Raw genomic sequence first — 18,928 nt, 5'->3', positions numbered from 1 at the left:
ATGCTTCTATAGATAGCACAACAGTTTTCTATACTTTTTTCTTTCAAATGCAGAAAAAAGGGAGCTGATAGCAAGGATGCTGGCAATACCAAGGCCACTGCATAGATGTAGTAAGCACAGATAGCAACCACAATCCTCAAACTACTAACTTCAAATCCAAACATATTTTCCCACTCACCGGAACACATTTCTAGTGGTAACAGCTGTCCAGTCAAAACAAATTTTCTCTTGGGAGGTAATATGCACAGTGACATTTCTAATGAGTAAGCAAGGCCTTTGAGAATGGCAAGCAACTAAACTGTTTGTACTGCAAACATATTTTTCAAGATAAGGGCGCAGTATATTTTCCAAGGCTGGAGAAAATGAAGGTAGTTCTTTTATTTCATGTAGAGAAAAGAAATACAAGCTTTTGCCAAACACTGACATTTACTGTTCCATAAATCTGTTGATCATCACCAGGCTGGAGACATTGCTTGGAGAGGTTATGTTACTAGTAGTGGGGCCATGTTTTCAAAGTTCATGGCATGCAGGGTTGACACTCAGGAAGTGTCTATTAACAAGGTGTTTTACCTAAGTAGCAAATGAAAGTATAAATGTCAATTAACTTAGGCCTGTATTTCTCTTTAAATTAATAATAGAATAATAGAATCACAGAGTCGGAATAGACCATAAGGGCCATCCAGTCCAACCCTCTGCCATGCAGGAATACACAGTTAAGACACTCCCAATGGATGGTCATCTAGCCTCTGTTTAAAACCCCCAAAAGAAGGTGATTTGACCACACTCCAAGGCTGAGTGTTCCACTGTTGAACAACTTTTACATTCAGGAAAGTCTTCATAATGTTTAGGTAAAATCTCTTTACCTGTAGTTTGAATCCATAGCTCCATGTCCTAGTCTCTGAAGCAGCAGAAAACAAGCTTGCTTCAATATGACACACCTTCAAATATTTAAAAATAGCTATCATATCACCTCCTAACTTTCTATTCTCCAGGCTAAACATACCCAGCTCCTTAAGCTACTTCTCATAGGGCATAATTTCCAGATCTTTTATCATTTTGATTGCCCTCCTCTGGATATGTTCCAGCTTGTCCATATATCTGAATTGTGGTGCCCAGAACTAGACACAGGAGTTTATCGCACTGTTCCTCCTTGGTCCGGCCTCAGAACGGAACGGGAGGAGCAGGAATGAGTGTGGAACGAGTGGGGAACACATTTTACTGCACATACCAGTCCCTCACTCATTCCGTTCCCCCTCTCTTCCATTCTTAATCCGTTCCAGAGGGGGCAATTTTTGAGAACTGTTCAGAACAGTTCTCAAAAACCGTTCCCTTCTGGAACGGAATGGGCACGGAAGAGAGGGGGAACGGAATAAGTGAGGGACTGGTGTGTGTGGTAAAATCCATCCCCCACTCGTTCCATTCCCTTCCGTTCCGTTCCGTTCTGAGAACGTCCCTGAAGCCCAGTGCAGTAAGCTTCACAGTATTTCAGGTTAAGTCTAACTAAAGCAGAATAGAGTGGTACGGTTGCTTCCCTTGATTTAGACACTATGCTCCTATTGATGCAGCCTAGAATAACATTGCCTTTTTTAGCTACTGCATCATACTGTTGACCCATGTTTAGCTTGTGTTCTAGACTCCTAAATCCCTTTCACAGGTGCAGTTTTTAAGGCAGGTGTCACCATCCTATATCTGTGTGTTTCATTTTTTTCTCCTGAAGTGTAGTACCTTGCATTTCCTCCTGCTGAAATTCATTTTGTTAGTTTTGCCCCAGCTCTCTAATCAGTTATTTTGAATTCTGATCTTGTCCTCATCTGCAAATTTGATAAGCATGCCCATATATATTGTACACATTCATAAACTGCATATATTTCTGTCTTTTTGAAGGGCCTACTCCCTGACATACAGGACTTTAAAAAAACATATTGTTCAACCTATGTAAAGGGAAAACCTTTCAACTCCTCAAATAGGGGATTGGCCTTATAACAAAGGACACATGCCAGTTCAATATAGGACAAGCCTTCCAGCACTCAAACAAGGGTGCTTTATAACAAGGGACATCAGTTGTGCTTGCTTCAGCAGCACATATAATAATATGGAACACCAGTTAACCCTTGTTACTGGACAACAGTTCCCAGAATTCCCCAGCTACTGATGTTGGATACCAGTGCTTGCCTCAAAAAATATGAAGGAAAATATGTCTGGTTGAGCTCCCCAATGGATCACCTGTTTGATGTCTGTTTTGGCCTCTGAAAACCTTGCAAATCTGTACAAGAATCCCAGCAATTAAAAAGCACCAAATTGACCAGATTGGGACTAGATGGGTTACGGCTTTCTGATGAATGCAGAAAATGGCAATAATTTGGATTTTCTGTCATGTATCTGCGAAACAGTATCTGAACCCTTTATAGGGCTGGGCTGAGGCTGAGCTAATAGGTATTCACTGTGTGAAGGGATTTTCTGGGGCTACCCAAATTGCATTGAAAGGATTTTGACTGTTTAATAATTAATTGAAATGTTTAACAATTAGACATTTTTCTTGTAATTTGGAGTTGGTGTCATGAGGGAAGAAGGTGTCATGCAATTCCCACAATTGTTACCACATCTCATATGGCATGCTTTATCAGCATGAGAGACAAAATGTGCAAGTAAGCTAATTTATGACACAGTTCTGTTTATTATGCCTTTTACTACATTGAGGAATGTTCTAATACTGGAATGAGGAATAGGAGCTGTCTGGGCAGAGAATATGTCATAATTCAGTCCTTCCTTCCCCTGAACTGTTTATATGAAGTTTCTAAAATACAGTTATGCACATTTACATTTGTATCTCAGCCTTCCTTCCAGAAGCCCAGGATTCTGTACAGGTTAATGAAGTAGATATGTTCATGGGCATTACTCCTTTAACAGAAAATTTGGTACTAGAAGTAAAAATAACATGGAAAGATCAGAGTTAGGTTCCTTGACCACAAACATGAAGAGGAGTTTTACATGTATCAACAAACTTTTTATCAAAAACTAACCATATGCACATGGGAAATGAAACAACCAGGGCCCCATTCCCACTGGGCTATAAAGCGAATCAAGAATCGGATTATAGGGACATTGTTCCCATTAGAACTTGTGTTCCATCCTTTTTTAAGGAAAATCGTTCCCATTTGAATTCGCGTTCGATCCTACTTTGATCAATTTCTCCAGCGAAAACCCATATCAGTGGTGGATAACCTGGGTTATCCTGACTGCACTTTTCCAGTGTTTTGTTTGTTTGTTTGTTTTTTGGGGGGGTTGCAGCTGCTGTGTCGGATCCAAGGCAAACTAATAGGAATGACGGGTGTCCTAATTGGTATTTTAGGAGGGGAGGAGCAATGTTCAAGAGGCTGTCTCGGGAGTGTCACCAGCTTTGTTCTTTTTCCTGCATTCCCAGTGCCATTTCCCCCCATTTGCATAGCCTTTCCCCCAGTGGAGCGGGAAGCAGGGCAAGGCGATCGCGTGTGTAGACAAATTTATTGTTTTAAAAATATTAAGCTTTCGATCGCCTAGGCGCTCTGTCAGGTGTCCCATCATTGCAAATCGCTCCATTGGCCTCCAAACATGGTAAGCACATGACTCCCAACAAACTACCCCTCCGCATAGATCGATGTGTGAGGAGACCCACTGCTCACCCTTTTTATAACTATTATTTATTCTTTTTCCTTTTTCTGTTTTTGCTGAGCGCCTAAGTGCCTCAGCACTCCAGCGTCTGGGCGGAAATCACAATGAAGCTGCCCAAGCGCTTCAGTGATCCATTGACTACAACCCCCACCCCACCCCCCAGAAAAACAGGGTTGAAAGATGCAAATGGGAATGGGGAACAAAAATAGCCCGCATCAAAATGCATCACTGTGACGTCTAATCACCTAAGCGCTTGATTGACAGCTTAATAAAGGAAAAACCGGTTCCAGGCAAGTGGGAACAGGGAACAAAAAGTCCACATCAAAATACAACAGAGAAATATCAATGGGAATGAGAACAAGGGTCAAGAAAAACTGAGTTCGTTTGCTCCCTTTTGTAATGGGAACGATGGACATGATTCAAATACGACTCAGGAACTCACTCCGAGTCTGACTCACAGCAAGATTCGTTGCTTTATTGCCCTGTGGGAATGGGGCCCAGGTCAGGCAAGCCTTGCAGAAATAAAACAAAAATATTTTGAACTTTCTAGAGACAAAGTAAGAGCTTCTTCCAAAATGTACCCAGGGATGACTTTTTCTTTACCAGCCTCCAGTCTCTTATGATTTCCATTTTGGTAGCCATGTGTGGTTGGGAATGGGATCAGAATCCCACTGTGGGAGAAAGATGGGATATAAACCCTTAAAATAAAATAAATAAAAATCAGAAAATACTGGTGCAGAAAATGAAAAGTCTCATTCCTGTTTTTAATACTAAATCTTAACAAAATTGTTGATAATAATACAAACATCATGACATCTGATTCAGGAAGATGTTCTCAAACTAAAGTAAACATCACTTAGGGATGCAGTGGCTTAGTGATTACGACACCTATTCTGATGATCGGAAGATCAGAAGGTTGGCAGTTTGAGGCCCGGGTGCTGCATTATGGACGAGCATCTGTCATTAATCCAAGCTTTTGCCAACCTAGCAGTTCGAAAGCATGCAAAATGCAAGTAGATAGATAAGTACCACTTCTCAGTGGGAAGATAACAGCGTTCGGTGCAGTCATACTGGCCACATGACCACCAGAGCAGTCCTCAGACAACACTGGCTCTTTGGCTTAGAAACAGAGATGAGTATTGCCCCCTACAGTCAGTTACGACTGGACATTCATGTCAAGGGACTATCTTTTCCTTTTTTACCTAAACATCACTTAACAGAGATTAGTTATGCCTTAGCTTGTAACCAGAACACCAATCTGAATGCATCCAATGTTGTCTTATTTTGGAAACAAACCTTGGATGGGTTAATATTTGAATGAGAAACCACCAGAGAATACCAAGGATCTCTGCATAAAAAATTCTGCCTAAAACCCAGGAGAAGTTCTGCGACTCAGAAGCAACAATACTAGAGTCGATGGACCAATAGTATGACTCAGTATAAGACAGCTTGGGGTTTGCTTTTATTGTTAAGGCATCCTTACTTGTTTAATTAAAAACACATTGGTGAATTAAAGGAAGAATAGATCCTACAAGGCTGAATTCTTTCTTTGGTCTGACATAAGTGGTCTGTTGACTTGAAGTTTTCTGATGCTAGCCTTCTGTTGAAGTGTAACCATTCAGCTAAAAATCATTTCCTCACTATAAAACAGAACTAGATCAGAATGGATTTTGCAGCGGAAAATCTGAGGCTTGCTAACAGATTAATCTTGCTGCAGTTGGCAACAGTTCCTATTCAAGTAATCAATGTATCCTTTGTTCTCATAATCAGATTCTACTCATAGTAAAGGATAAGAACACTAGTTTTAGATTTTTCTTCTCTAGTTGTGTGTACTTCCCAGAATAAATGCAAGGCATTATTACTTCAGCTGATATACAACAATAAATGAGCTTATCACCATTGGTCATAGGGGCTTGAGATTTAGAGAGTCCCTGGAGACTTAGGTTAGCCAGATGCTGGGATGATGGTGCTAGTAGCTTGCTGAGCATTTGCAACTTGTGAAGGCCTCTTTTGTGGGAAACATATACTCCTGAGTCTGTACAAGTATTTTATCCCTTACCCAGAAACATACCTCTAAACTTGAAAAAATAGTATTATACTAATGCTTACCGGGATTCTGAAAGGCCCTGCTTGTCCTGCACTAAGCTCTGCTCACTCTGTTTGTATTTGTTTTAAAAAACAAACAACTGTGCTGTAACAGGCAGGGCTAGTAGCAAAGCTTCTAAAAATAGGCTATTTGGACTTGTTGTTAACTGCTCTGGAGTTGACCCTTACTCATGGCGACCCCCTGCTCAGATCCTGCAGACTCAAGCCCGTGACTTCCCTGATCAAGTCTAGCCTTCTGACATGCAGTCTTCCTCTGTTTCGCCTGTCTTCCACATTTCCTAGCATTCTTGTCTTTTCTAATGAGTCATGCCTTCTCATGATGTGGCCAAAGTACCACAGTCTCAGTTTAATTAACTTGGTTTCCAAGGAGAATTCAGGCTTGATTTGTTCAAGTAACCATTTTTTAATCTTTTTGGCTGTCCACGGTATCTTCAGCACTCATCTCCAGCACCACATTTCAATTGAGTTGATTTTCTTCCTGTCCATCTTCTTCACTGCCCAGTTCTCACATCTGTACATGGTGATGGGGAAAACAGTGGCTCAGACAATTCTAACTTTAGTGTTCAGTTGTATATCTTTTCACTTTGGGGTCTTATCTAGTTCTTTCATAGCTGCCCTCCCCATTCCTAGTCTTCTGCTTTCTTGACCCCAGTCTTCGTTCTGATCAATATTTGATCCAAAGACAGGAAATTTTAACTATTTCAATTTCCTTGTTGTCTAGGTGGAATTTATATAGCTACTCCATGGTCATTGTTTTTGTTTTCTTTATGGTCAGCAGTAAGCCTGTCTTTGCACTTTCTTCTTTAACTTTCCTTAGTAATTGTTCCAAGACTGTGATGTTTTCTGCTAGTATTATGGTGTCATCTGCATATCTTAGATTGTTGATGTTCCTTCCTGCTATCTTCACTTCTCCTTTTTCTGTGTCTAGTATTGCTGTCTTTTTTTTAGTATTGCTCTTATGATATTTTCTGCATATAAGTTGATAGTATGGGTGCATATAAGGGTGATAGTATGCAGCCTTGAGGAATCATTTACCAATTGGGGACCATTCTGTTTCTCCATATTCTGTTCTGACAGGACAGAACTAAAACTGCATAATCTCCCAGAAATCATGGTCAGAACTAGTCCAAAGTCTCTCCCAGTTCCTGTGCTGGGTGGGGGATGCTGAGAGTTGTACTCCCCCCCCCACCAAAAAAAAAGGTAATTTTGCCAAGTTTTGCTAGTAGGGTGAGCCCTGGAAGCACCTTGTGGGTAAAGGGGATATCTCAAGTCATGTTCCATATAATTGGTTGTATGTTTTCCTTTAAGTAGAACCAGTTCCCCCAACCTTCACTTTGCATTTGTTTTAGTTATCTCGAAGAGCCCTCCATAAATTCCACAATGAGCTGTATAAGCCATTAACTACAAGTTTCTGTAGAGCATCTGTTCCTGGAAGGTTGAGGAACAAGCAGGAAATTGGCACAGGGGCCAACAGTGCTTTGGGAATCATTCATAGCCATAGGCCAAAGGGTTAACAGCATCTTGCCAGTCACCAATACTCCTGGAATATCTAGATCAAGACTTTTGCTACATATTTATTTATTTATTTATTGCTGTTCTGGAGGTCTCTTTTGGATATTTGCATACATTTTCCTTATTTCTAAAGGCTTGGACTTTTTCTTCTGAATAGTTCTGGATTTTAAATAGTTGCAGCTATAGTCTTTTCCTATTGTAGGAGAGTACCAAAAGATGTAGAGATGTGGGGGCCTCATCAACCCACTTCCTCAACTGCATTGGCCAGAAACAGAATTGATAAAGTGCCCTGGCTCCAGACCAATTGTGGAACACTGCAGACTGAGGCGGGTTATAAACCGCCACTTTGCGGCGATCTGCCGCCGCCGCTGTTTGCTCCGTAAGGGAGCCACTGCAGCCAAACCGCGTGGCTCCGTTATGGAGCAAAAAAGAAGCTCCAAAATGGAGCTTCTTTCCGCGGCGTAGTTATGATGCCGCGAGGTGCCGCGAGGCGCCACTGGCGCACTCGCGACGTCATAGGCGCCGCTGGCGCACTCGCGACATCATAGGCGCCGCGACACATCTGGACGCTATGCGTCCAAGACGTAAACATGGCGGCAGCCATCTGGAATGGCCGTCGCCAAAAAATACGTAGTGACTACGTATTAGGGTTAGGGGGGTGCAGAAGCACCGCACCTTCCTAACCCTAATACGTAGTCACTACGTATTTTTTGGCGGTCTGTAACTCGCCTGAGTCAGCCAGAAAAATCAGCAGTAGCAGAACATGTTATAAACCATCCTGGACATAAAATACTGTTTGATATAAAATACTGTTTGATAACACTGAAATCCTGGACCATGCCAACAACTATCAGGTCAGAATGCACAGGGAAGCCATTGAAATCCATAAACATCTGGATAATTTCAACCAGAAACAAGAAATCCTTAAAGTAAACAGTTTGGCTACCAGTCCAGAAAAATAGCAAAATAAGGACTCAGTAAATGCAAATGGGAAATCACCCAGGATCAGGGGCTTTCCCAGCAGATAATGATCACCAATTAGCAAACACTAATCCTCCTTTGCATATCCTCCCATCCTGAGGCCCTGGCATCAATAATACACAGATTAACATGGAAATCATTCCTGCCTACCCAGGGTCACATAATGTGTGTATATATGTGTTTATATGTGTGTGTATGTATGTATACACACACACACACACACACACATATATATATATATACACACACACAGCTCTCTTCTATGCCAACATTCTCTGAAGATGCCAGCCACAGATGCTGGTAAAACATCAGGAATAAACTCTTCTAGAACATGGCCACATAGCCCGAAAAAACCACAAAAAACTATGAATGCCGGCCATGAAAGCCTTCGACTTCAAATTGTGGGACTGTTTGAATCTATTTAATAAAGGACTAGACAAGTTTTTACATATAGCAAAACTCAGAGGTTGAATTAAGGGAAACCATTCACAAGATGCTAGGTGCATGATACAGTACTGAATTCTCATAAAGACCAGTAGCAGACAACTTAAATTCCACTTGTCTCAATGAACTCAATCTATGTGTTACTAGCTCTTTAAACATAACTATACAAACACATTTTAGCACATGTCTAGTCAGCATTGTAAACTGTGGTTGTTAACTGCTGTTGATAGTGTTTTGTGGGTTTTTCGGGCTATGTGGCCATGTTCTGGAAGAGTTTATTCCTGCTGTTGACTTCGATTTATGGTGTCCCTATGAATGAGAGACCTCCAAGACACCGTGATTTCAACAGTCCTGTTCACGTCTTACAAACACAGTACAGTGGCTTCCTTGATTGAGTCTATCACTCTGTAACGTGGTCTTCCGTTTTTCCTACTACCTTCCACCTTGCCAAGCACTATTGTTTTATCTAATGAGTTGCGTCTTCTCATGATACGTCCAAAATACACTTAACATTAAACCAGCTAAGGTTAAATAAAACTAGAATATGCAAAAGCTGAAGTAAACCAAATCCATTTTACATGGAGTCATGTTCTTTAAAATATGCAGAAATGTCTTGTATTAATTTTTGTTAACTTTCTTGGAGGCATGCAAAAGGTTCTTGTTACCTGTTTTTTTAGGCAGAAGTCTCTTAATCCTTTAGATACAATTTTCTTCCTGGAGGTCCAAGTTGAAAGTAATATTTTAGAATGTTTGTTGGTTTCGAAATCAGTCAGATCTGGCGGCAGCTAAATGTTCCCTAAATTCTAATGGCATCATTTTTATTTATTTATTTTTGGATAAACATTTCTCTAAGTTGTATAGAGAAGACACAGAGAAGTTGTTTTGATAGTGGCATTTTTCTGATTACCAAGAAACTTGACTTCCAGGTACTAATAAAAGAAAGGAACACAATAACAACTTATTATAAGTAATCATATGTGTGAGTTTTTATAGTAGTTTTTGCTCTCTGTATGTTTTACTATGTTTGCAAAACATATAACGAAATAAAGGCACAATCTGTTTTTGTAAGGCAGTAGATGAAGTGGAAGGCAGTAGAAAAAGAGGAAGGCAGAATTACAGATAAATTGACTCCATAAAGAGATCTATGCCCTTGAGTTTGCAAGACTTGAGCACACACCCCTAGTTCTCACCTTTAGCTGAGATGTGAAAGAAGTATGATGTGTTTCTACAAAGAGCAAGGATGTCCATCTTGTGGCCTTTTAGATTATTCAGCTTCCATAATCTTTCAATCAATGGTTAAGGATGGTGGGAGTTGCAATTCAAGAGCTAGAGGGTCGCATCTTGCTCCCTGTAGAGACTTACTTGTTGATGGGAACCAGGTGAACAGCAGATAAAATAAAGGCTGTGGAACTGGTTAATAGTTCTTTCCCTCCTTGTGCTGCTCAGCTGTTTCCTTCTAATCAACTGAGATCAGCAGAATCTTAACCTTTTCTGCCCTAGGTAGGGAAGTTAGGCCTTTCCATTTAAGATCTCAGTCCCCCACAATGCAACATACATTTACTGGGGGGAAAGTTCCACTGAATTTAGTATATGTAAAGTCATAGCAGTTCAATACCATTTTAACCACCATGGGTCTCTTCTAAGGTATCATGGGACATACAGTTTGGCTAGTGCTTAGAATTCTCTGTTCACACACCCTTGAGCTATAGAACTAGAGCTGTCAAATAGAGAATCCCAAATCTCTCACCAGACTACAATTTCTAGGACTCCCACAGGATGGAGCCATGCAGTTATAGTGATTTTGAATTGCTACAACTGTTGGTGAAGATAGTGTCTTAGTGACACTTACTCTTGAGTCAACATTTAGAAGAGTGCACTACATGATGTCATCTATTCTTAGCAGCTCCTTGGGAGCATCCTTGGAACTGATTAAAGGGAGTTTTTGAAGAGCTTCTTCACATGATGAATATGTGCACTGTATATGTACAATATGGTATCCTTGGCCATTCTAGAGGCCAAGCAGATGATGAGCATTTTTATGTAATCATTTGTCATGTGGCAACAATGCAGATCACAATGATGATCCCCACCCAAAACATCTGCCTGGTCTGGGAAGAAAGCAACAACCTTACTTTAAAGTTTTCATCTGTGTACAGTGAATACCATCAAACGGGTTCTACTGCTGGCACCCAGCCAAAGCGAAATCATAAAGTCTTGCTTTTACTTTCTACTTATAGGAGAAGTGACCTTAACATTTTCAGACGGACACAAGATCAGAGACCTCCAAAGTACATTCCTTCTTGCTGCCCACATTAAAAGGCCCGACTGGGTAGTGTGAAGTGGACAAGAAAGCCTCACACAAGATTTCCCAGGCTCCCTGTAGGTCTCCAATGCTGACTTGATGGACCCACCTGGGGCAGAGTCCGTCTTTACAACACTTGGAAAAACAAAAGGTAAAGTTGAATAGATTCACGCACCCTTTAAACAATATTGTAACCACTGGCTGGTTAAGACTAGTGAAAGAAGGATTTATCCCCATTTCGGAACACATTTACTTTTGGGTGCAATAAGCATGAGGTGATTTTGGTGGTAACTAATTATCAGTGCATGTAAATAGTGTTGTGCAGGGTGGAAGAAATCTCTAAGGGTGCCAACTAGTTGGGGGAAACTGATCTTTTCTTTGGCATTTGAGAGCAATTTGATCTGCAGAAAGCAGGGGGAACTTTTCTCTGTAAGATAACAGACGTTGTCACCTGCTAGCATGAAACCTACTGGGTGACCTTCGGCAAGTCACATGTTCTCAGCCTCAGGGGAAGGCAATGGCAAACTACCTCTGAACAAATCTCATCAACCCCATAATAGATTCACCTTAGAACTGACGTAACAACTTGAAGGCACACAAAAACAAAAACAAGCTTTGCCCGATCTTAATGTTGTTAAAGGACCAGAAGTAGGGCTAATTAAAAAGACTGTCAACCCTGTTAACATTTTTAAAAAATGCATGTTTTAAGAAATGCTGGATTTCCAGGAGTTTTCAGCTTTTTACCTGTCCTTACTGCACTTGTTCTATTACCCTCTTAACTATATTTTAGTGTTGCTGAATTCTTTTGGTGATGTTTTACTGGCTTGAGTTAATGAACTGCTTGTTGATTTTGATAATCCTGTCATTTACAATGATGTTGATAATTCCAGAAAAATTGGGGAGATTGAATATTGTATGATCTATTATTATATTGGTGATCTTTTCATTGATTGATTTTTCAGCTGATGTTTATTTAATTTTTTCTTTCTAATGTTTTTATTGTTTAAAATGCAATAGTAAGGGGGGAAAAACGACTGTTTCTGTTCTGTATATGCAGTAAAAAATTAGGTAAGAATAATCAAAATTGTTGCTTGGAATTAGAGTATGAAAACATCTCTTACATTGATTAATAGTTGGACTCATTTCTGTAAGTTGCATAAAGAACCCATCAGAGCTGTATCATGTGCTGCTGTCCAGAACATGTGCCAAATTATGCGGTGCATTGGGGTTCCATGGTGTAAGGGACATTGTGTATGTGTGTTCAAGTCACCTGTTAACTTACAGTGAATCCATGAGTTTCATAGGGTGTTCTAAGGCAAACTGTACTCAGGTGTTTCTGCTAGTTCTTTCCTCTGAAATGTAGCCTATAGAATCTTGTATTTCCTGGTGTTTTCCCATCCAAGTACTGACCCTGCTTAGCTTCCAGGATCAGAAAGAATCTGGTGCCTTCAGGGTATTTGGGCAGCACAAAGGACATTAGCACTAGGTTTTAGACCCAGATTGTGTCATGATCTGTGGGGAACAGTGGTCAATCAAGTTCTGCTGCCTCTACCTCCAGGCCATTGACTTTGAATCATGCTGAACAGCAATGTACTGAACCTGCTCAGACTTTGGCCCCAGCTGAATTCTAGTGAGGAAGAACGGAAATTAATATTTGCATTGATTTTAATTCATCAAAGTGAATATGCTCTTGAAGACCCTTGTGGCTAAACAGAGAAGCCTGGAAGCATAACTTCTAAAGGATAAGGCACATCAAAGTGTAGCAGGAGGCTTCATGTGTTTATTATTTAGTTAAATTGTATTTTGATTGTGTCCAGAGCATCCACTGGAGAATGAACAAGGGGTAGTAATAAAAGAGAGAGAAGTCTTGGGTTGATGTGGGCTATAGCATTTACTGGCTACATATTTATGTGGGTTTGGCATAGTATAAAGAGGATGATAAATAGGTTATGTGCTTTCAAGATTCTTGCTGAAATTTACCACTTTGTGCCTCCTCAGGCTCACTGAGAAGCAACATGCACCCTGTCTCAGAGGTCCACACATTTGTGAGGCTTGTGGTATGTTCTGAAGAAATAAGATCCACATGAACACACATATATATAGTAAAAATGCAGATAGCTATACATGTGTACAAGTGAAAAATAGAGAAACATGCTATTGCCAATGGAGAAAATAGATAAGAGCATTCATGCTCATGGATTTCAGGCATGGACTTTCACTCAGCTGGGGCAGAGCTGGACCCCACACTAATAAGAGTGTTTATGGGACCTCAGTACTTTTAAGGTGACACTTCCCAGCTTTTCCAAAAGGCATCTGGCTCAGTTTAGGACCAGAAGAGGCAGACAGTGAAGCATATCCAAACTGTCATCATATGTATTGTAATTCTACCCAAGGCCACAGACTAGGTTCAGTGTCCTTTAGACCATGCTTCATAACCCCAGTTGGAGAAGTGATTGCTGTCTGTCCTGAATGAACTTCACATGCTGAAATGAAATGTCAGGGTGGTGCTTTTGATAGTCCATTGAGATTAACTTGGGTGGAAATCATGTGGTCTCCCAGGTATTGTTAGACTGTATATCCTAACAGCCTAGCCAGCATACCTTTTGGTGAGGAATGGCAGGAGTTGCAGTACAACAAAATCCAGAGGGTTACAATGATTCCCACCACTCAGCTAAGAGGAAGGGACCAAGAGCTTTATTTCTCTTCTTTATGGGTCCCATAAACTCTCACACATTGTCAATGTACATAGAATTCTAATGGATGATACTATGTCTGCATCTCTACAAAGAATTAAGATATTCCATCTCAACATTAGGAAGAACTTCCTGACAGTAAGGGCTGTTCAACAGTGGAACACACTCCCTCGGAGTGTAGTGGAATCTCCTTCCTTAGAGGTCTTTAAACAGAGGCTGGATGGCCATCTGTTGGGGATGCTTTGATTTGAATTTCCTGCATGACAGGGGGTTGGACTGGATGGCCCTTGCAGTCTCTTCCAACTCTATTATTCTATGATTCTAAGAAAAATTCAAAAATGAAACACGTGTGCATCCAGAAACCATACCTACATGTGGAGGACTTCCACCTGTCCAGGGCTTCTGTACTAATTGACAGCAATTCCCATTCTGTTAACAAATGTAGCAGAGCCAATCCTAACTTGGGTGTGTGTGTGCTTATAGAGCTTTATAAAGTGCCATCAGTGTACACTTACCGTATATACTCAACTATAAGTTGAAAAATTTATGCCTCAAAATGAGCTTCAAAATCCCAGGGTAGACGTATATAAGGGTCAATAGGGTAATCCCCTTTCCAAAGCTGGGATCGCCAAAACTGGGAGAAAAAGAGAGAGTCCAAACCTCCTTTGCAAGGCTGGGATCGAGAGGAAGGCAGAGAGAAAGAGAAATGGGGAGAGATGAGCCTTGCAAGTTGCATCCCAAACCACCTTTGCAAAGCTGCGATCGAGAGGAAGGCAGGGAGAAAGAGAAATGGGGAGAGATGAGCCTTGCAAGTTGCATCCCAAACCTCCGTTGCAAAGCTGGGATCGGGAGGAAGGCAGGGAGACAGAGAAATGGGGGGAATCATAAAATCATAGAGTTGGAAGACACAAGGCCATCCAGTCCAACCCCCTACCATGCAGGAACTCCCAATCAAAGCATACCCGACAGATAGCCATCCAGCCTCTGTTTAAAAACCTCCAAAGAAGGAGGCTCCACCACATTTTGAAGGAGTGTGTTCCATATCTAACAGCTTTTACTGTCAGGTAGTTTCCCCTAAAGTTGAAGTGGAGTCTCTTTTCCTGTAGCTGTCATATAGACATATGGAAGTACTCAGGATATTTGGAAACTACACTCAGTATTTCATTTCAGCAAGTATCATTGATCTCTTAAACTAACCAGATCAGCCTTCTATCTCAAACCTCCTTTGCAAGGCTTTTTTCTGGCAACAGCCGAAGGAATGGCGAGAGAAACAGATAGGGGTTTGTTTAATAGTTAAAGGTACCCTGGTGGGACACCTCAGCCTTCTTGCTGAGGAAGTCTCCAATGGTCTGTTCTGTTGCAATGCCTGAGCGTAAAAAATGCAGTTCTGGCAGTGGCTTTTTTGGCACTTCCCTTCCTTGGCAGACAGAGGTCGCTTCTCTGGTGTACCAGAAAAGCCTCAAAGGGCCACTGTAGTTCCTTTTTCCCATCCAGGCATTGCAAAAGGCCTCCAGAGAGAATAGAGTTTTGGTGCTATTTCTGTGTTCTTTTCAGAGGGACAAAGATATTACCTCTCTCTGCTCTACTTGTTTAACCACTGTATCTCTAGTACAGAAAGGCAGGCTTTCCCTTACTTTATATGTATGTGTGCAATAAATCCAAGCAAAAGTCTACCATCCATCCCACTGTTAAAACAGTAGGTACTTTAAAAAAGGAAAAATAGCTTTTGCTGTCTACGAAATGAGTTGTGCAAAGAAAATGAGAGCTTTACACAGCATCATTCCAGCTAAAGGATCTAAAAGATGAAGCAAAAGAAAACAGTGCCAGAGAACTAGCAGTGATTAATTTTTGTAACTTTATAACTTTCCATAAATTTTATATTTACAACTCTTTTGAGTGCAAGTTTGATCATGTAGTAAAGCATCAACTTCACATTTTACCCTCAACTTATCTAAGGGTCATATCAAAATCCAAGATTTTGACCCCAAAACCTGCCCTCAATTTATACAAGAGTATATACAGTATACTTATAGGGTTATGCTATATCCATATCATCATCTTAAATGTATCAAATAGATTCAAATTAGCTGGTACACAAAAAACGGGAATTACAGAGCTTGCAAAGTTACTTTTTAAAAATAATCTGTTTACCATTACTTATGGTTGTATTTTGAAACTAATTATTTCACTAAAGCTAGCTCATTGTATAGTTCATCATGTTGCTAAGATCTTTTCATAGTTTTTTCTGAGTAACTAGAAAATGTTACTTGTTCTTTGCTGTTGTTGTGAACTGTCTATCTCAACTCATGGCAACCCTGTAAAAGAGACATCTCCAAACCCCCCTACCCTTTACCTCCCTGCTCATGTCCTGCAGGCTCAGGCCCATGAGTCTATCCATCTGACATGTAGTCTTCCTCTCTTTCTACTTCCCCCCACCTTCCCCAGAATCACTGTCTTTTCTAATGAGTCCTGCCTTCTCATTATGTGGCTGAAATATGACAGCTTCAATTTAGTCACCATGGCCCAGTACACCATGGCCCAAAAGGGCGGTCTGCCAGCACCTGGTTTTCCGCCGGGGGGGGGGGAAACGCAGCGGACAAACTGCGCGGTCTCCCACCGGTGGAAAAAGGACCCCATCTGTAAAGGGCACCGCCATTTTGACGCCCTCATCACGTGCTAGGGTTGAGGCATGTGTGGGCAGAGCGCCCCCAGCCAACCCCTAGCACGTGACGAGGGCGTGGATTTTGTCAAGTTCTTTCGTAGCTGCCCTTCCCATTCCTAGTTTTCATCTGATTTCTTGACTGCAGTCTCCGTTCTGATCAATATTTGATCCAAGCTATGGGAAATCTTTAACTAGTTTGAGTTCTTCATTATCTAGGTTGAATTTATGTAAATCCTCTGTGGTAATTATATTTTGTTTTCTTTAAGTTTAACATTAGGCCTGCCTTTGCACTTTGTTCTTTGACTTTCTTTCGTGATTTTTCCAAGTCTGTGATGTTTTCTGCTAGTAGTATGGTATCATCTGCATATCTTAGTTTGTCAATATTCCTTCCTCCTATCTTCACTCCTTCTGTGTTCAAGCCTGTTCTTCGTATGATGTTTTCTGTGTACAAGTTAAACACAGAGGGTGAAAGGATGCAGCCTTGCCTGATCCCTTTGCCAGTTGGGAACCATTCTGTTTCTCTGTATTTTGTTCTTATAGTAGCCTCTTGTCCTAAGTACAGATTCCTCATCAGGACTATCAGATGTAGTGGCACTCCCATTTGTTTAAGAGCATTCCATAGCTTTTCGTGATCTATGCAATCAAAGGCCTTGCTATAGTCTATAAAGCACATATATTGGCTCTCTCCATTATCCATCATATATTTACTTGTCATACCAGTAGGATTATTTGTTACATATGAACCAGTTGGATTATTTGTTACTTTTCTTACACTGTTATTTTAAAATAATAATTTGCTATAGATGATTATATGAACTGTAACTTGTTACTTCCAAGCTCTGGGAATTATTACATTAGGATATTAGCTTCTTTCTCCTCTTTGCTCTCACTTCCTTGTATCCTTCGTACTGAGTGTCTTTTTCATCTCTTTTTACCAAATGCCTAGAAACTTTCCATTCCAAGCCAGTTCCTTAAGAAATGCCTTTGCGATCTTATTATCACTGCACTAGTTGCATACTTGGCAGCTACTCAGTGAGCTCTTTCTGCCCTCTCTTGTTGTATGGGAGGAGATTCCAAGCTTCTTCTCATTGGGGCTGGCACAGGCAGAAGGAGAAAGAGAGAACATTTTAAAATCCAAGAGAAGAAACCTGAGATTGATTTTACAAACACTTTACACAAAGCTACTTCATTTATATATGTATATTTTTTTAAAAAAACCCAACAGGCTCAATGTTTGTGCCAGGTGGGTTTAGATAATATGTTTTGGGTAGGTAGACTGCCAAAAATAGTATGATACATGTCAACCAGGCTGGTGCTGCTTCTTTCCATATTCAGCCAGATTGCTTCCTCACATGACAGAACCTGTAACAGGTGTGTGTGTTTATTTCTTTGTTCCCCTGCTCTATGATGCATTGGACTATAGCCACCATAGGGGTAAGTAGTGTCTCCATTGCTGTATTTGTGAGAATCATTTCAAAGACCATAAGAGTATTAGTCCCAGAATCTGTTTGTCTTTATTGTTGTTCTTAGTTTACAGTGTGAGAATGGTATCTGTTATGGTTGAATTTCTTGGGAAATTCAATTGTGCAACTATGAGGATTTAATCAAGAGACTATGGTGCATTACAGACCGCTGGATTGCGGCGGTCTGCTGCCACCGCCGCTTGCACCGTCTGGGAGCCGCAGCCTTTAAACGGCGCAGCTCCCGGACGCTGCCAAGAAGGAGCGCAGAAATCGTGCTCCTTCTGAGGCCCCGGAAGAGGCACCGCAAAGCGCAAGGGGCGCATTTGCGGCGTCATTTCCGGGGCGACACGTGCGGACGCAACGCATCCAGCACGTAAAGATGGTGGCGCTGTGTGTATAGGGCGCCGCCATCTTTACGCCCTTGTCACATGCTAGGGGTGAGGCCGGTGTGGACGCTAGGTCCTTGGCCAACCCCTAGCACGTGACAGGGGCGTATTAAAGGCCCGTCTATAACGCGCCCAAGATATGAGATAGTGAAACAATTTCAGGTTTCCCAGCTTGCAGTTATCAGAACTCCTGTACAAATGTATTCAGGTTCTGGATAACTGTGGATGTTTATTTGGAAAGGCAAGACAAAGTCAGATGTTGCAAAAAGGGTTCTTCTTGAATAGTTAGGTTGTATCCTTTGCTGGAGCAATTTTTTTGTGGACATGGGATAGGAGAAGCAAGCTGAAGTTGAACCAAATCTCTTAATTGTGTGTGAGAAGGATCAATTTTAACTTTATGGCAGGACTTGTGAGCTTGTTACTATTTCATAAAGCAACAATTCATGTTTTGGTATCTGGAATTCAAACTGTAATAAGAAAATATTTCATGCAGAATTTCTGCCAGTAACTCAGTTCATTTGGCCTAAAGCAAAGCAGAGCAAAGCACAACCACACACAAAAGTGTGTCAAATGGTGGTGGTCTGATACATACTAATTATGCACTGCAACCAGTTAAGATGTCTTATTTATTGTGATTTCCAAAGAATTCACTGTGCTTATTTTCTCTCTCTCTTTATCATACTTACAAGTTCCAAATCTTTCAGCGTCATAAGAGTGCTGCTATGAAGAGA

The 18,928-nt window shown here is 41.0% G+C and overlaps 1 protein-coding gene across 1 annotated transcript in view; it reads left to right on the top strand.

Moving 5' to 3' along the window:
• Positions 1 to 18,928, top strand: part of LOC149315759 (serine/threonine-protein kinase Sgk2-like) — a 66,784-nt gene that overhangs the window by 4,954 nt on the left and 42,902 nt on the right. Inside the window, exon 2 of the mRNA XM_089514018.1 lies at positions 10,929 to 11,144. Coding sequence (XP_089370144.1) covers positions 11,093 to 11,144 — 52 coding nt within the window. The 5' untranslated portion in view covers positions 10,929 to 11,092. The remainder of the gene's footprint in view (positions 1 to 10,928; positions 11,145 to 18,928) is intronic.

The sequence above is a fragment of the Sceloporus occidentalis genome, unplaced genomic scaffold, assembly GCF_023333645.1.
Source record: "Sceloporus occidentalis isolate IW3139 unplaced genomic scaffold, rSceOcc1.0.p SCAF_3, whole genome shotgun sequence".
NCBI lineage: Eukaryota > Metazoa > Chordata > Lepidosauria > Squamata > Phrynosomatidae > Sceloporus > Sceloporus occidentalis.
The sequence above is the reverse complement of the archived record's forward strand: the minus strand, read 5'-3'. Positions and strand labels throughout refer to the sequence as shown.